The sequence below is a fragment of the Musca domestica genome, unplaced genomic scaffold, assembly GCF_030504385.1.
Source record: "Musca domestica strain aabys unplaced genomic scaffold, Musca_domestica.polishedcontigs.V.1.1 135, whole genome shotgun sequence".
NCBI lineage: Eukaryota > Metazoa > Arthropoda > Insecta > Diptera > Muscidae > Musca > Musca domestica.
In genome coordinates this window covers 1,500,649-1,520,920 of record NW_026712181.1, presented here as the reverse complement: position 1 = coordinate 1,520,920, position 20,272 = coordinate 1,500,649, and the positions used below count along the sequence as shown (strand labels likewise).

The following is a 20,272-nucleotide window of genomic DNA, read 5'->3' as shown; positions in this document are numbered from 1 at the left end:
TTACAAATTTACCAGTTCTGGTGATATAATAGAAAAAAATTTTGGCCCATGTTTATACCCTACAACACTATGTGTTGGGGGTATTATAAGTTTGATTGGGCCAGAATTTATGTAACACCTCGAAATATTGGTTTCCCACATAGGAAAGTATATATGGATCTTCCTAGCTCGCCGAGCTGAGTCGATCTAGCTATGTATGTCCGTCCGTCCGTCTGTCCATGTTAATTTGTAATCACTCTACAGGTCGCAATTATGGCCCGATCTTCACGAAATTTCGAATGGAGGTGGGGCTTAGGTCAGAATAGAACCCTATTTCTTTTGGAGATGATCGCATAATATTTAGGGGTCGAAATGGACCAAATACTGAAAAAATGTCGGATTTTGCAGTAGCTATACAGGTCGCAATTATAGACCAATCGACGCGGAATTTCGCATGTAGCTAGAGTTTAGGGCGGGGAAGAAGCCTACCAATTTGGGTGGTCATCGGATAATATTTAGCCGGTAAAATAGGCCATATCTTTTGTGTTGAAAAAATTCAAAATTTTTCATTAAACCGCGAATATTTTAAATACCGGCGAAATCACAAAGCCATGACGAGGTTACTTCTGACCTTTACATTGATGTTAACATCCAACAAATCGGATATATAGCGAAATATGTGCGATATATATGTCTATCAAAGAAGATATGCTTGAAAGATCTCTTATATGTCGAGAATGGCTGAACTGATTTCGACAGTTCTCATTAATTCAGAATGGCCTCTTGGCAGGAAAGAAAAAACGTCTAAAAAAATCGCATAAAAATATCTCTATGAAGATGAAAATATTGATTTTGTAAAATTTTCTCATATTTTTTTCAATTTTGTCACATTTTTGGCATATTTTCATTTTGAATTAAACATTTGGTAATATTTCTACAGCTAACAAAACTAAGTAGTTAGAATACCAGGAATCATATACAGATCGCATTTATGGTCCGATCCTTACGAAATTTTGCATGGTGATAAGATGAGGGTCAGAATAGAAGCCTACTCTTTTTGGAGATGATCGCCGTATATTTAGGGGTTGAAATGGACCAAAAAACTGCAAAATTGTCAGCAGATCGTAATTATCAACCGATCCTCACGCACATTTGAATGGGGGTTACCGGACATTTCAAAAGCCAAGCAGTTTTGGATGGCCATCCAAAAATATTCAATGTGTGAAATAGTTTGCCAACTTTTGTAGACAAAATACGAAAATGTCCATTCCATTGACTTTTTGGAGAATTCACAAATACAGGAAAGACGCACTTCTGACTATTTCGTTAACGCTGATTTCGTTGAAGAATATAGTCAAATGTCTGTATCTCATATAGATGCGTTTCAGTCAAAAACCAATAATAAATGTTTATCTTTTGCCACTTCTGAGAGATTATAGGTCTTTGGGAAATATTAGTTCCAGATCTAGGAAGACCATTTAAATTAGTTTAAGTTGCTATTATTCGAAAATTAGAGAACGAAACCTGATGGTTTCCTTTATTATTTGTCACAATATCTTGTGGAATTCTTTCGAATATCTCGCCTATATAAACTGTATCGTTTATTATAGTGTTGTAGGGTATTCAACGGTCGGCCCCGCTCGACTGTAGCCTTTGCTTACTTGTTTTTAAGATAAATATAATTAGAAGCCGGTCTAACAAATATATTCCAGTACCTTGGAGAAAATCACTATTATCCATATTTTGAATTGTCGCTCAGCTGATGTAATTTTCCAAAAATTTTTAAAGAAAATATGGCCAGTCAAAGCACGTGAAATTGGACTATGGATTTTTTTCCTCGTCTGGGGCAAAACTTGTATCAAAATCTTAGAATTTAAATCAATCCATGGGAATTACTTGCTTCTGAGAATCAAAAGTACAAACAGAAAGCCTAGGGAAATTTTTAATAAAAAAAATCTATTCAAATGTCTGAGACAAAGAATTCAAAGAACTTTCGCAAGCCTTTTCATTTCTATTTTATTAGCGCAGACATCATGATGCAATTTTCGAACGACAACTTGCATTTTTTCAATAAAATTATTAATTATTTACGTCATCTCTTTTGTTTGGCTTAGCAATTGTTACAAATCATTAAAAAGAGAGCCGCAATTATTCATTCATTGTTCCTTAGGACGAGTGACTAGACGCTGATTTGACGACTTTGATTTATTATATAAAACAATTCACATGACTCGACCGAGTTATTTTTATTTCACTGATAACATTTCCAAACCATGCAGTGACTTTAGTTTGTCTCCGTTAGAGGAATTAGTTAAATATTTAATTTGAATGTGATTAGAACTGAAAACGAATTGAGTGAAAATGAACTGCTGTCTATTTGCCACAATATTTTTAATATTGACCAGCATTGCCTACGTTTGTATGGCTGGCGAATTTACAGGTTATTTTAAAGATCCAGGTATGATTGGGTTACAATGTTGCATATGCCGATGGGTACTAGCCAAAATTGAAATTATTTCAGATCATCCGGGAAAGTGCTTCTTTGGTGGTCTAGTTCTTGAGCCGGGCAAGGAGGGTCAGATTCCCGGTAAATGCAAACGTTTCTTATGTAACCGTGCCGATGGTCTTGGAGTCGTACAGGGGTATGTACAAAGTGCATATAAATGGTATGGTATTGTTTGTATAAAATTTTTCTGTTTCGTTGTAGTTGTGGAACCCAGGGTGTAAAGGCACCCTGTACACTGGGAGATCATGTCAATGCGAATGCACCCTATCCAGATTGTTGCAAACGAAAGGTTATTTGTCCTTAAGTGTAATGTCAATGAGAAAATTAATTTAACCAAGAATAAAATTCGTACCAGATTGCCAAAAAAACATGAAAGAAAGTCTTAAAGTCGGGCGGGGCCGATTTTATGATACCCTACACCATTTTGCTAATTTAGTAGAGATCCGCATAACAATTAAAAGATTTTATGGGAGAATTCAATCATACAAGCTATGATAACAACTATAATTTAAAGTTCAAAGTACTAAATATGCCGAAGCATTTTTGTCTTTTAACTTCCGAATTGTATTGCCCATTTGGTGCACAATTAATTTGAAATCGGATAAATACACATATGGGAACTATATCCAAATCGGAACCGATCTCCATAAAATTTGGCAAAGATATTTCTGAGCTGTATTTGATATATTTCCCTGAATATCGTTGTTACGCAGTGCGTATTACGGCTGTGGGTAACAAATCCGATTAACAGTATATATGGGAGCTATAGCTATATCTGAACCGGTCTTCACGAAATTTGACATACTAGCTTCTAGACTCAATTCGGTCGTAAGTGCCAAATTCAATTGGGCAAATATTAGACGTTTGGTGCACAATAAAAGGTAAATCGGACGAAGTTAGAGAAAATGTATTTCTGAGCTATATCTGAACCGATTTCGATCAAATTTGGCATACTTATTTTCAGGTCTAATTTGGTTGTATTTGCTAAATTCCATACTTTTCGGGCTGATATTACACGTTTGGTGCACAATAAAAGGCAAATCGGACGAATATATATATATGGAAGATATATGTAAATTTTGACCGATTATCTTCAATTTCAATAGGGTTCGTCCTTGGGCCAAACAAATGTTGTTTGGAAAATTTCATCTCAATCGGATAATAAATGCGACCTGCATTTTGTTCACAAGAATACATGGACAGACGGACTGACATGCATAAATCAACTCAGAAAGTAATTCTATGGAGATCCTTAAAAGTAACTATGGATCTATCTCGCTACCTTCTCAATGTTACAAACAAATGCACAAAGACATAATACCCTGACCACCTTGTGGTGTAGGGTATAAAAACTTCGTGTGTAAGCACCACTCCAAACACGCTGAAAAAGTTTACGACCCGATACTATAGCAGAACGGGGTACAACACGGTAAAATTTTTGAACACATGAGAGGAAACTGCCAAATGTCTTTATATATACATTTTATCAAAAAACTGCAGATTTTTCACTTCCAATCCAAAACAGATGCTTTTTATATCCTCCACCATGGAGATAACTCCACGGAATAGACCCCATAATTTATATGTATAGCCTTGATCAGTTTACAATTTTACGTCGATTTAGCCATGTCTGTGGAAATCACTCTAGCTTTCGAACGAAATGAAGAAGGTTGATAAAATTTTAGTCAGATGTAAATTAGTTGGTACGGAAAATTGACAAAGCCCCTATATAACGATACCACCCTATTTTTGGTACTTAATGATTTCTGTAAAATGTTCATTTTCATTAGTTGGTACGGAAAATTGACAAAGACCCTGTATAAGTTCGATACGTTCCACCACAACTTTCCAATGCTCGATCAATCACGGATGCTGATTGGCGCATAGGCATCTCCTCTACAACTCCCCTGGCGGAGACCGTAGTGAGCGGATCGTCGCTGGGCATTGGTTGTTGTCGGTAGGCTCACCTTGCTCTCATTGGAAGTAGTTATAATTGTAGACAGACATGGAACCCTCAGCGGTCACTCAAAACCATTGCGTTCACTTGTCTCTTAAAAACGAATGCGAAAGCACACGACCTCCCCCCAATTACTGAAGGTAATTTGTCGTTGAAAAGAAAGATACAATAAAGCATGGAATCGTATTTAGAATTATACTAATTATTTCTGTGTTTTATTTCTTGTATATTTTCTTTCTTTTTACACACGCGCGAATCACCCGCACCACATATCTCACCCACACATCTCACATCATAATAACTCTGGGGAGTTATCGTTGTTGCTACCGCTGTCGAAGCCATTCTCCCCACTCCCCTGAGTTAAACAGACCCTATATAACGATACCACCCGATTTTTAGTACTTAATGATTTCTGTAAAATGTTCACCAAATTTTACACCCTCCACCTTGGAAAGGAGGGTATATTAACTTTGTCATTCCCTTTGTAACATCCCTAAATATTCGTCGTAGATCGCATTCTAAGTCTAAGTCGATTAAACGAAGTCCGTCTGTTTGCCTGTCCGTCTGTCTGTTGAAATCGCGATACAGCCCACATTATTTGACGTAGAGCGTCAAAATTTAGCAGAACAATTTGTATTGTGTCTAGAATGGTTGGTATTGAAAATGAGATATATTAGACCAATATACCTCACTTTCAATACCAACCATCCTAGGCACAATACAAATTGTTCTGCTAAACGGTACCTCCCGATATTCGGTATTTTGATGATTTTTGCCACATTTTTTTACCGAATTATTTGTAGGTCATAATGGGTTCTAGCTCCGGTGGCGAAACAGTGCATGTATAGGTCCACGATTTGGTATAGGCCCCATATAATGGTACCTACCGATATTCGGTAGTTTGATGATTTTCGTCACAATTTTATGACGAATTTGTCTAAAAATTGGTATTTGTTGGTAATAATGGTTTTGGCTGCTGTGGCGAAACATTGTATGTATAGGTCCACGTTTTGCTATAGGTCCAATATAACGCTACCTCCCTATATTCGATATTTTGATGATTTTTTTTTTTTTTCTTACGATTATGTCTAAAAATTAATATTTGTGGGTATAATGGATTCTAATGTTTCCTTTACCCAAAGGCGGAGTGTATTAAAATTTCGGTCCGGTCGAACTTAATATTTTTTACTTGTTTTTCAAATACGCTCTTAGGACTTCGTAGTAGCTACCACTTCCTATGACAGAAAATTAGTGTAGGTCTTCGTATAACTCCCATATAACTATAGTTACGAATACTCGGAATGCAGGGTGAGATAAAAAAACTGCAACAAAGTCAAGAGCCATAATTTTTACATTTTTTTTAATTTTATTGAATGAAGGCAAAAAATGTCGGAAATAACATCAAATTTTAGAAAAAGTTTAGATTTGTTCGAATTTGTCACCTTTGGCACTAATTATGGCCTTCAAACGGCCAATGAAACCGTCACACGCTGCTCGAATGTTGCTCTGCGGTATTTTGACCCATTCCCGGCGAAGCGCTTGCTTGAGGTGATCGACACTTTGATATTTTTTAGTGCCAACCTTTCTTTCCAAAATAATCCAGACACAAGAGTCCAACGGATTGGCATGCGGAGAAATGAAGCGAAGAACCTCATTTTGAAACCATTCTTGGGTGGCGCGTGCTGAGTCTTGTTGGAATGTCCAAGGTCTGCGGCTAAAATGTTTGCATGCCCAAGGCTTTAATAAACCCTCCTGAATATTTGAATATTTTCGCGATAATATTCGGCATTTATTCTTATGCCAGGGAGATTAATACGAGCGGAGAGCGACCATCGGCTGTTGTGGCGGTTCACACACGGCGCTTGAGTTCTGGTGGCCAACCGAAGCAGCACATTTTCAGCTGACCTCTTTGACAAGGAAAAACACGATAATTTTGTTTGTTTACAAATTGCTGGATAACGAATGTTTTCTTATCGGAGAAAACCCAATTCGGCAGTTCATCACTTTCGGCCAAAAATCAATCAAAAATTTTGGTATATCCAACATTTTTTTCTTTCATTTAATAAAATTTAAAAAAAAATGTAAAAATTGTGGCATTTGACTTTTTTGCAGTTTTTTTTTATCTTACTCTGTATTTTCCATTATCAAATAAAAAAGAATTTAAAAAAATACCTAAGTGGTATTTAATAACATTTTTATTTTTTGAACCTGTTAATCGACAACCTCAATATAATCAAATCAGGATTTGCATGTATGTTCTGTAACACGACCGATTTATCGTTTGCAGTTTCTATAATATGTCTCTGGCATTTACCAACAATCCTTCCTATGAAAAAATTCATATTTAAAATATTTCTTCGGTGAAAATGAAAAGATGACCGATAAAGTTTAGTCGACTTATAGAAAACTTTAAAAATAACTTTTTATAAAAACGATAAATTGCGGAATTTTTTTTTCTTTAAAGCAATCTAAATAACTCATACATATTCTTTCTGGAAATAAAGAGTAAAATTAATCCACACAAACATTACGCCATTGGATTCTGTACAAATATGAAAACTGTTTATTCAATTATTTCCGCCAACATATGCCGCAAAAGAAGAAAACATCCACCAAATTCTAAAACAATAGCAGAAGTAAAATAAACGTCTGTTGTAGAATACATTTTTTGTATAATAAACACATTTAACTCTTTACTCGAATGGTGGGAGACGAGGCTTTGTGCAGCAGTACCGCAATTAGCCTTTCAATGCCAACATTTGTAGGTTGGCATTTTTTGAGAATAATTTTATTTTGTTGTTTTTTTTTTTCAAATTCAAAATTTTAATTACATATACAGAATGTGGCAAATAATTGTTTACACACATACATACAATTGAACTAATTAAACAGCATAAATATTAACATTCAAAAAAGAGGAATAACAACAACAGCAACATAGTCAGGGACATCCATAGCTGAAAATATTTTTGGAATAATGGTGAGCAGAAAGTAAGTGGTGTGCTAAATATTTACATTCGTATTTTTTCAGTTCATTCTTGGAAAATTGGAACAAAATTCACATACGCACACACACACACACTCTCTCATACACATTTGCATATACGCACTTTAATTTCTTCTATACAGGCCAATGTCTGGTGCAGAAAGAAAAATGAAATAATTCAAATTCAAATTCAAAATTTTAATTACATATACAGAATGTGGCAAATAATTGTTTACACACATACATACAATTGAACTAATTAAACAGCATAAATATTAACATTCAAAAAAGAGGAATAACAACAACAGCAACATAGTCAGGGACATCCATAGCTGAAAATATTTTTGGAATAATGGTGAGCAGAAAGTAAGTGGTGTGCTAAATATTTACATTCGTATTTTTTCAGTTCATTCTTGGAAAATTGGAACAAAATTCACATACGCACACACACACACACTCTCTCATACACATTTGCATATACGCACTTTAATTTCTTCTATACAGGCCAATGTCTGGTGCAGAAAGAAAAACGAAATAAGAGTGAGAAAATTATTTGAATTAACATAACAATTACTTTATATGGAATGTGCGTTGGCATGTGGTAATGGCGAATAATTTAGGGCTATTGACTGAAATCATTGTACCCTACTTTCATTTATAATGTTATATCAGAGTGAATAACAATATCCATCAGATTATAAAAGCTGAGCAAAAATAAAAAAATAAAAGTTATTTTTTATATCCTCCAGCATTCTATGGAGGGTATATTAACTTTTTCATTCCGTTTGTAACTCATCGTATATTTATAATAGACCCTATGCTGGTCCACGTCTTCGTATAGCCCCCATATAACGTACCTCCCGATATTTGGTATTTTCATGATTTCAGCGACATCATTTACCGGAATTATTTCAAATTTCGTATTTGTAGTTTGTAATGGTTGCTACAGCCTATAACAAACATTTTTGTATGCATTTTTATAACTTTTTCATTCCGTTTGTAACTCCTTGAAATATTTATAATAGACCCTACAAGGTATATATATTTTGGATCAGTGTAAAATTCTAAGACGATCTAGCGATTTCCGTCTGTCTGTCTGTCTGCCCTTCTCTTGTAATCACGCTATCCTTCGAAGGAATTGAGATAGACGGTTAAAGTTTTGCATACATGCATATTTTACCAGTAGGCAGGTTATGTTCGTAAATGGACCATGTCGCTCCACGTTTTCGTATATCCCCCATATCACGGTACCTCCCGATATTTGGTATTTTCATGATTTTAGCGACAGTATTTACCGGAATTATTTCAAATTGCATATTTAAAATTCGCAATGGTTACTACAGCCTATGACAAAAAATTTTTATATGCAGGTCTACGTCTTCGTATAGCCCCCATGTAACGTACCTACCGATATTCGGTATTTTCATGATTTCAGCGACATAATTTACCGGAATTATTTCAAACTTCGTATTTGAAGTTTGTAATGTGTACTACAGCCTATGACAAACATTTTTGTATGCAGTTCCAAATCTTCGTATAGCCCCCATGTAACGGTAGCTCCCGATATTCGGTATTTTGATGATTTCAGCATATTATTAACACCTCAAAATATACATTTTAGACCCCACAAAGTATATATATTCTTGATCAGCATAAAATTCTATGATGATTTAGCGATGTCCGTCCGTCTGTCCGTCTGTGGAAATCACTCTAGCATCCGAACGAATTGAAATAGATTGATAACATTTCACTCAAATGTATGTTATGTCTGCAGGACTTTTAGTATTGGGCCATGTAGGACCACGTTTTGGTATAGCCCCCATATAATGGTACTACCCTCCCCCCCCATATTCGGTATTTTAATGATTTTAGCGATATTATTCACCGGAATTGTTTCAAATTTTGTATTTGAAGTTCGCAATAGATACTACAGCCTAAGACAGAAAATTATCTGTACAGGCCCACGTCTTCGTAAAGCCCCCAAATAATTGTACCTTCCGATGTTCGGTATTTTGATTATTTTAGCGACATTTTCACCTGAATCGTTTCAAAATTGGTACTTGAAGTGCGTTGGATACTACACTCTAAGACTGAAAATTGTCTGTTCAGGTCCACGTCTTCGTATAACCCCCATATAACGGTACCTCCCGATATTCCACCTATATTCGGCATTTTGATGATTTCAGCTATATTATAAACAGATTCTTTTCAAGTTTCGCATTTGAATATTGTAATATTCAAAGTTGCTTATGCAGGTCCACGTCGTCGTATGGACCCTAATATACGGCTACATTCGGTATTTTAAGATTTTAACAGAATTTTTAAGGGATTTTATTTTTTTGAAAATTGCCAAATTTGTACGAAATGGTGGAGGGTATTCAAAGTTCGACCCGGCCGAACTTACAACTTTTTTACTTGTTTTTATAAAAATTATTGTTTATTTCTGAAAATTTAGCATTTTTTCCAGATACGCTGCAATTTTTTTAATAATTTCACTGCAGGAAAGTCATTTGAAATATGACCCGAGCCGTGCGTATAAACAAGGCTCAACCTGAATTATTGAATTTGGAAACGGAGGAATACCACTAAATTAACAAGCATAGAGCTTATAGTTAAGTCGTTGTTTACTCAATTTTTCTTCAACTTAAAAAATTATTAACTTTTTTAATTTTTCCCCGTCTTTATAATAACATTACAAATTTACATTACAACAAAAAGTAAAATGTTAAAAACTTTCATATACTAACATGTTTATAAATTTATGCGACTGTGTAAGTGAATGTGTGTGTGTGTTTTTGTACGCACATACATTTCTCCAAACACTTCATGTGCGTTAATGTGAATGTCTTTGTTTTTCAACAATTATTCTTATTATTGTTCTTTTACGAGGAAAAACAACTTTCTCTGGCATTCGACAATCACGCACCTCCGCCCATCCACTCCTCTTCACCCTCCCTGCAAAAGACAACCTTACGCATATGTGAAATATTTATTTACAGTACAAGGATAAACATTAGGGAGGGTATGAAAAAAAAACAAAACAACAACCAGCCACACAATTGAATAAATTATGAGGCATAATTTTTTTATTATTCTCCTTAAGAAATTTTGTTTTGTAAAAAAACAGGTTTCTTTTTAGATAGACCAGAATTTTAAAAGGAAAAATTATTTGTTCTCGCTCTCTGCCTCCAATGCTATTAACCACCCACTACTTGGGTGGGAGTATGTACATGTGTGTGTGTGTGTGTGTAAATATTTTTCCCAATGCTAAAAATGAATGACTTGAGTGTAGCAAACGAACACAAGAATTGAGTGAATGAATGACTGAATTCCATAAACTTTCATTTTCAGTTTTTCTAATATTTCTGCATATGTTTCCATTTCAAGGGTTTCCCCTCTCTTTTCATTTCATTTCTTTTTTGTCGACAGAAGTATGTTTGCTATTTCTGCTGAAGGTAAATACACAATTTTACAAACACATATACACAAGACTTAGCCACACACGTCCCAACATACCAAAAATACAATACAGCTTGAGAATAATATTATGAAAATAGTTTATCATAAGAATTTTTCAACAATGCTTGAGAAACACTTTTTTGCACAAACTTTTCTCAAATCTGTCCTTTGTTGACAAATTTGTTTTGATTTTTTTTTGTGAAAATTGTCAACAAAAAATTATTTTCTTTGGTTAAGATCAAAATCACGCGAATTTAGGACCCATTTCCGGACGAAACTCTAAGGTAATGATGAATAATAAATCTGGGAATCTGTAGTATAAATTATTTCAATCTCATTTCAGAATGGAGTCGTCAAAAAGTTGCAGGAATTCAACAGAAGTGAAGAATAAGTGGAGAAGATACAGAAGCTCAAATAAGGGGAAATAAAGCATCTAGGTATCAAGGCAACAGGATGCAGTGACAGCTGGGATGGCAATCAATGAATGAAATGTGTAAAATAATTAAAAAATGAATAAATAAATATTTTTTACCATTGAAAAAATAAGCTTTATAAAATATTACTTTCGTAAGCTTATTCTGCAATTACAAGAATAAGCTTATGAATAAGGGTTCCTTTTCGATTATTCTATAATTGTTGAACAAACATTTCTCAATACATTCTCAAGATTTTCTCAAGCTTTAGGCTTATGTTTGTAAGCTTATTAAAATATTATTCTCAAGTCAATTTGGTATGTTGGGGTAGTTCTATGGAATATGTGTGTGTGTGTAATCAATATATCAAGAAAATTGTTTAAAAAAACTTGTTAGCTCATGGCGTTTGGAAAATATAGCCAAGATCCGCAGAATAACTAAAATCAGAGGATATCTAAATATTAGGGCTATTGGATAATTTGTTGTAAATAGCATTTCCACATAATAATAACTCAAAATTCCAGAATTTGGAAAAAAAATTACATTTAAAATGGCCAAAAACATAGTAAATCTGAGTAATCCTCACATGTGGGCTAGAATTAGCCTATCTGAATCATTTTTTTGCCAATGATATTGAATATTATTTAAAGATCTCTTTTCAAATTTCAAAAGAACTTCAGAACTTAACAAAGTTTGGGCTAAAACTCCGAAACTCCTTTTATGGCTTTGATCTACAACCAAGCATTATTATATCCCCACAGAATTTTCAACAACCCAGGCTAAATGGTGTATAGAGAAATTAAAAAAAAACCAAAAAAAAAAAGTAAAAAAGCTGTAAGTTCGGCTTGGCCGAAATTTGAATACCCTCCACAATTTGGAACGAATTTGGCAATTTTCAAAAAGCAATATATTCCGTTAAAAATTCTGTTAAAATCTTAAAAATACCGAATGTGGCCATATATTAGGGTCTATATGACGACTTGGACCTGCATAGACAACTTTTGTCACAAGCTATTACATTATTCAAATGCGAAACTTGATAAAAATCTGTTTATAATGTAGCTAAAATCATCAAAATACCGAATATAGGGAGGTACTATTGTATGGGAGCTATACCAAAACGTAGACCTGCACAGACAATTTTCTGTAATAGGCTGTAGCATCCATTTCGAACTTCAAACACCAAATTTGAAACAATTGCGGTAAATAATGTCGCTAAAATCATTAAAATACCCAGGTCGGGTACATGGGGGGTATATGGGGGCTATACGAAGACGTGGACCTGCACAGACAATTTTCTGTCTTAGACTACAGCCTAAGAACTACGAACTTCAAATACCAAATTTGAAACAATTCCGGTGAATAATGTCGCTAAAATCATAAAAATACCTATATAGGGAGATACCATTGTGTGGGAGCTATACCAAAACGTGGACCTGCACAGACAATTCTCTGTCTTAGGCTGTAGTATCCACTACGAACATCAAATACTAAATTTAAAAGAATTCCGGTGAATAATGTCGCTAAAATTATCGAAATACCGAATGTCGGGAGGTACCGTTATATGGAGACTATATGAAGACGAAGACCTGCACAGACAATTTTCTGGCCTAGGCTGTAGTATCCATTACGAATCTCAAATACCAAATTTGAAACAATTCCGGTGAATAATATCGCTAAAATCATCAAAATACCGAGTATCGGGAGGTACCGTTATATGGGGGCTATACGAAGACGTGGACCTACATGGCCCATTTTCAATACCAAAAGTCCTGCAGATATAATATACAGGGTGAGATGAAACATCTGCAAACAACTTCAGACTGTTGTCATTTCTAAGCCACTCGTCCGACAGCAGTTAAAATTATTCCAGTGATTCCAGTCATTATAGCCTACAAAAGCACTTTTGTGAAAATTTTTCAGAAAAAAAGTTATTCGTGATGGAATTCAAGCGTAATAGTATGATTTCTTTATATTTAGCTGGAAAACCACAAGTGGCTATCGTTAGAGCCCTCCAGCATTTAAATGTGAATAAATCTTTTGTGTCTCGTACCATCGCTCGTTACCGAGATACTGGTAGCGTAGCTCAATGTCAAGGAAGTGGACGGAAGAAAACAGCAACATCAGCAGAAATGTTTCGAAATGTTAAGCAGCGACTTGATCGAAACACGCGTCGCAGTGGCCGAAAAATGGCTCGTGAGCTGAACATATCGCAATATTCCGTTTGGCAAATATTGAAAAATAAGCTCGGAGTAAAGCCAAAGAGGTCAGCTCAAAATGTGGACCTTCGGTTGGCCACCAGTACTCAAGCGCCGGCCTTGGTGATGGTGTGGACCGGCATAACAGCCGATGGTCGCTCTCCGCTCATATTAATCGATCGTGGCATAAGAATAAATGCCGAATATTATCGCGAAAATATTCTGGAGGGTGTATTAAATACTTGGGCACGCAAACATTTTGGCCACAGACCTTGGACATTTCAACAGGACTCAGCACTCGCCACCCAAAAATGATTACAAAAAGAGGTTCCTCGCTTCATTTCCAGCGCACAATGGCCACCAAATTCTCCGCTAACCAATCCGTTGGACTATTTTGTCTGGAGTGTTTTAGAAAGCAAGGTTGCCACTTAAAATTACCAAAGTGTCGATCACCTCAAGCAAGCGCTCCGCCGGGAATGGGCCAAAGTACCGCAGAGAAACATTCGGGCAGTGTGTGACGGTTTCATTAGCCTTTTGAAGGCCATAATTCGTACCAAAGGTCACCAATTCGAACAAATCTAAGTTTTTCCTTCATTCGATAAAATTTAGAAAAAAAATAAAATTTTGGAGTTTGACGTTGACTTTTTATCTCACCCTGCACATTTGAGTGAAATTTTATCAAACTAAACGAAATGACAAACTGAATATACCATCCCTACTATGGTGGAGGGTATAACAAATTTATGACTCGTTCGCAGTCTCGTTACTAGTTAGCGAGCCAATAGCCACCCGATTGCCATACTCACCCGACTACTGTCAAATCGGCAGTCACCAAAGAGCACAAAACCAAAACCTAAGACTGACCACCCCCTGGGCCGACAACATTCGAATACCGAAGATTCGGCGGTGATATCCCGATTACCATTACTATTAGATCACCATATGCAATTGTCATTTTGTATTTAAATTACTCCCAGGATAGAAAGAAATCTACTCTTCTTATTTTCGAAAGGTTTGGTGGGTCCTTATGGAGACCTTGGATACATCTGAGATTACCCCAGCCGACGAGAAAACCACGATACAATTTCCTATTATTCCTATTGTTATTCTTATTAGTAGTATTTTCCTTTATTGTAGTAGTATTTAAATCACTCCCAGGATAGAGAGAAATCTACTCTTCTTATTTTCGAAATATTTGGTGGGTCCTTATGGAGAACTTGGATACAGATGAGATTACCTCAACCGAAGAAAAAACACGTTACAATTTCCTATTGTTCTTATTGTTATTCTTATTAGTACTATTTTTCTTTATTGGGAACGTTTTCCATTTTTGTATTTCTTTCCATATAATTTTCGGGACAAATTACCTCGCGGAAACAACATTCAGGATAATTAGCCGTTGGATTTGTATAATTTCCTAAATAGCAGGGTGGCGATGTGCCCAGAGAACCACAGCTAAAAATAAGCAATGTTTACACATTCGAAAATCAATTGAAATCTCAAAATTAGCTTACGTGTGAACAGTGCCACTGCCGTCCGCTGTAGAACACATTACATGCATGCATTGTCCTTTAGGATAACCATCTTCACCGGGTGATAAGATCAATCCTTCATAAACACATTTGCCGGGGGTGATCTAAATTATATGGAGACAATTTGTAATTATAATTAATATAAGTAGTATATTAATATTATTATAATTATAAGCATTATTATTATTATCATTATTATTATTATTATTATTATTATTATTATTATTATTATTATTATTATTATTATTTATTATTATTATTATTTTAGTTATTATATTTTATTCTTATTATATATTTATTATTATTATTATTATTATTATTTTATTATTATTTTATATATTATTAGTATTATTATATTATTATTATTATTATATTTTATTATTATTATTAGTATATTATTATTATATTATTATTATTATTATTATTATTATTATTATGTATTATTATTATTATTATTATTATTATATTATTATTATTATTTTATTATTATTATTATTATTATTATTATTATTATTATTATTTTATTATTATTATTATATTATTATTATTATTATTATTATTAATTATTATTAGTATTATTATATTATTATTATTATTATTATTATTATTATTATTATTATTAGTATTATTATATATTATTATTATTATTATTTTATTATTATTATTATTAATTATTATTATGATTATTATATTATTATTATTATATTATTATTATTATTATTATTATTATATTATATTATTATTATTATTATTATTATTATTATTATTATTATTATTATTATTATTATTATTATTATTATTATATTATTATATTAATTATTATTATTATTATTATTATTATATTATTATTATTATTATTATTTGTATTATTATTATTGTTTATTATTATTATTATTGTTATTATTATTATTATTATTATTATTATTATTATTATTATTATTATTATTATATTATTATTCTTATTATAGTATTATCATTATTATTATTATTATTATTATTATTATTATTATTATTATTATTATATATTATTATTATATTATTATTATATTATTATTATTATTTATTATTATTATTATTGTTATTATTATTATTGTGATTATTATTATATTATTATTATTATTATTATTATTATTATTATTATTATGTATTATTATTATTATATATTATTATTATTATTAGTATTATTATTATTATTATTATTATTATTATATTATTATTATTATTATTATTATTATTATTAATATTATTATATATATTATTATTATTATTATATTATTATTATTATTATTATGATTATTAATTATTATTATTATATTATTATTATTATTATTATTATTATTATCATTATTATTATTATTACTATTATTGTTATTATTATTACTATTATTATTATTATTAGTATTATTATTTTTATTACTATTATTATTATTATTATTATTATTATTATTATTATTATTATTATTATTATTATTATTATTATTATTATTATTATTATTATTATATTATTATTATTATTATTAAATTTTAATGATTATAATTTAAATTTTATGATTATAATTTTTATGTTTTATATTTTTTTCTTTTAGCTTTTTTTCAAAAATATATTTTTACCGAGATCTGTTATTTTCCCCTCCATTACCGCAGCAAAACCTCGACAATAAATAATTACAAAGACGATAAAACCAAAGAATTTCATGTTTAAATGTAAGCAGCTCCAAATCAACTAATCTATTGAATTCGAAACCAATTGATTTACTACACATTTTTATAATCTTGGAAATGCAGTGATTAACCACAAATACCGCATGCAATGGAACACACGTATGTTATTATTTAGAAATGCATACAGCGAAATTCCAACAGTTCGCAATCGCAAGGGAATACCCAGTATTCATTAATGAGAAGAGGTTTTCCATTTAATTTGATTACTATTGGAAAAAGCTGGTTGGAGTACATAGGGCGGATAGTAGCCAGTTACATGAAAATCTCTTTGAAAGAAGTAATCGAAAAACTATTTTTAATATAAAAAAATAATTTATCTATTTATTTATTATTTATTTTTTTATTTTTTATTTTTTTTTTTTTTGACAGGAACTTCTTGAAAAAATACCAATTCCACGATTCAAACAAACAAATACGATATTTTTACCAGGATCTTCTTGAAACAAAGTATATGGCCGGAAAATCTTAAATATGGTCTTTAAAAAATCCTCTTACTCTAAGATAGAAAATTGTCTGTGCAGGTCCACGTCTTCGTATAGCCCCCATATAACGGTATCTCCCGATATTCGGTATTTTGATGATTTTAGCGACATTATTTACCGGAATTGTTTCAAAATTAATATTTAAAGTTTGTAATAGATACTACGGCTTAAGACAGAAAATGGGCCATGTTGGTCCACGCCTTCGTATAGCCCCTATATAACGGTACCTTCCTCTATTCGGTATTTTGATTATTTTAGCGACATTATTCACCGGAATTGTTTCAAATTTGCTATTTGAAGTTCGTAATGGATACTGCAGCCTAAGGCAGAAAATTGTCTGTGCAGTTCTACATTTTGGTATAGCTACCATATAATAGTACCTCACTATATTGATGATTTTAGCTACATTATTCGCCTATTTTTTTTAAAGTTCCGCATTTGAATATTTTAAACGTCGTCGTTTAGACCCTAATATAACGGCAACATTTGATATTTTTAAAATTTTAACATAATTTTTAACGGAATACACATTTTCAAAATCACTTCTATATCTCAATTTCAGATACAAACAGAGATATCAATATCTAAATTCCAGTACTGTCCCTTCACCCAATACCAAATTTAGTACGATTTTTCGAACAATTATAGTACATATCTCAATGACAGATACCAACAGTGACATCAATTTTCAGGATTCTTGAACTATTTCTTCACCCAATACCAAATTTAGTACCATTAAGTATTTTTCTTACAAAAATATAGCACGTGTTTGCAAAACCAACTTTACATCTTATAATCATATATCTACAGTGACCTCAATATGAAATTTTGGGATTCCAGCCCTACACGTTCACTAATTACAACATTTAGTACTTTTCGTATAGTTATGATACGCACTTCCTAAACCAACTTCATATCTCAGATATCAACAGAGACCTCAATACCAAATTTGAGAATTAAAACCCTTCCCTTCGTACAAATAAAGGACACATTTCCAAAGATACCATCGAAGTAGTCGATAGTCCAAATCTGATACTTTGTAATATTTTTATTGTCCCACTCATTCGCAACCACCCCTCAAAATAAATTTAAAAAAAGTTAAAAAGCAGCAAGTTCGGCCGGGCCGAACTTTGAATATCATTCATCATTTGGAATTTGGAAATTTCAAAAAATAAAATCCGTTAAAAATTCTGTTAAAATATTAAAAATACCGAATATAGCCGTTATATTGGGGTCAGTACGACGTGGACCTACATAGGCATTATTTGTTATAAGCCATTACCAGGTTATAAACGGGTATAATGTAGCATCTTCAAAATACCGTATATAGGGAGGTACCGTTATATCGGAGCTATACGAAGACCTGGACCTGCATATACAATTTTCTGTCATAAGATATAGTATCCATTACGAACTTCAAATACAAAATTTGAACATTTCCGGTTAACAAGGTCGCTAAAATCATCAAAATACCGAATATAGGGAGCTACCGTTATATGGGGGCTATATGAAAACGTCGAACCATTTACGAACTCAACTTGCCTACTGGCAAAATAAACATGTGTGCATAATTTTAGCCTTCTATCTCAATTTGTTCGAAAGATAGCGTGATTACAACAGACAGAATATATATACTTTGTTGGGTCTGGCATGAGTATTTCGAGGAGTTACAAACGGAATGACAAAGTTAATATACCTTCCATAGAATGGTGGAGGGTATAAAAATGGACATTTGAGAGGCCATACATCTGTCAGCAAAACCGATTGATACTGTCATCTAATTTTGTAAAAAAATAAGCTTTCTTTAATTTATTTCCATTTTCAAGTTTGCGGATCTCAAATCAAGTTCGTTCAGAATATAAAAGAAAATCCAGATCATGCCATTTCTCGTTTCCAATTTTTGGTAATTTAAAATAATTTATTTTCATGTTCGTCTACATTATCGGGACAAATGATTTCCTTTTCACAGCACTTGGGATACTGAGCATCGGGGTACATGTAATCACCCATAACACAGGGTGGCTGTGCTCCTTGCGATCCACAACTAAAATATGATTTTTTATTAAGAACTATAAAAATACAAGCAATTTTTAATATTTCTTACGTATGTATTCTGCCGCTACCATCAGCACCAAAGCACAAGACACGAAGACATCTGCCCTCGGGATAACCACTTTCGCCGGGTGACAAAATCAAACCGTTATAAACACATTTGCCAGGGTGTTCTAAAAAATTAATATACAATTTATTATCATTATTTTACTAATTATAATTGCAAATATTTCTACCCGGATCTCCCATCTTGGCAACCATGACAGCAGCAAAACTGCCGCATAAAATCGAAATAACCACAACCAAACCGAATAATTTCATGTTTGAACGTAAAATGCTACTAGAACTCAACTATTCAATATTTGAAACCAAAATTTATTTATTTGCTAAACATTTTCTTCATTATCTCCGATTAACAAATTTATGATTGGCCACAAAGGCCAAATAAAATGGAACAAGTGAGATTATTAAGCAAGTGTAGCCGATGAGTGGTTCGACGGTGACAAACTTATTATACCCTACAGTAAATAAGAAACCTACAAATTAGATGTACTGAAATATAATAAAATGTTTCCCAAGGCTGTATTATAAACATATGTAACCCTTAGAAGCTCGGAAATGCTATGGTTCGGCGAGGCCATAAATTCAATGCCAAAGAATTTTCCAACATTTTATTTTATATATATATGCGATATCAATGTAAAGGTCAGAGGTGAATTTTTATATGTTAATGTGATTTAGTCAGCAACTAACATATTACGGTTGAATGGAAATTATTTAATTTTAAAAGTAATATACCATTGCTGCCGATTAAAATTATTCAAAAATCATCAAAATTGTAGATGAATTCTAAGCCACATGGATATGTCCATACAGGTTGAGATAAAACAAGTAAGCAAAGGCTATAGTCGTGCGGGGCCGACCATGTGATACCCTACAACACTACGATATGTTTGAAGTCTTCTTATATCCAAATTCATTTTGGA

At 32.6% G+C, this 20,272-nt stretch overlaps 2 protein-coding genes across 2 annotated transcripts; one reads left to right on the top strand and one right to left on the bottom strand.

Annotated features, from left to right (window-relative positions):
• Positions 1–2,236: 2,236 nt before the first annotated feature.
• Positions 2,237–2,855, top strand: LOC101895268 (uncharacterized). Its single transcript, XM_005188119.4, has 3 exons — positions 2,237–2,437; positions 2,501–2,621; positions 2,687–2,855. Exons 1-3 carry the CDS (start codon positions 2,341–2,343, stop codon positions 2,787–2,789), a joined length of 321 nt encoding a protein of 106 aa, XP_005188176.1. The 5' UTR covers positions 2,237–2,340; the 3' UTR covers positions 2,790–2,855.
• Positions 2,856–19,096: 16,241 nt separating this feature from the next.
• LOC101895439 (uncharacterized) lies at positions 19,097–19,683 on the bottom strand. The gene is made up of 3 exons (XM_005188120.4): positions 19,523–19,683; positions 19,339–19,459; positions 19,097–19,278 (listed from the first exon to the last, which is right to left on the bottom strand). Exons 1-3 carry the CDS (start codon positions 19,605–19,607, stop codon positions 19,143–19,145), a joined length of 342 nt encoding a protein of 113 aa, XP_005188177.1. The 5' UTR covers positions 19,608–19,683; the 3' UTR covers positions 19,097–19,142.
• Positions 19,684–20,272: the final 589 nt, after the last annotated feature.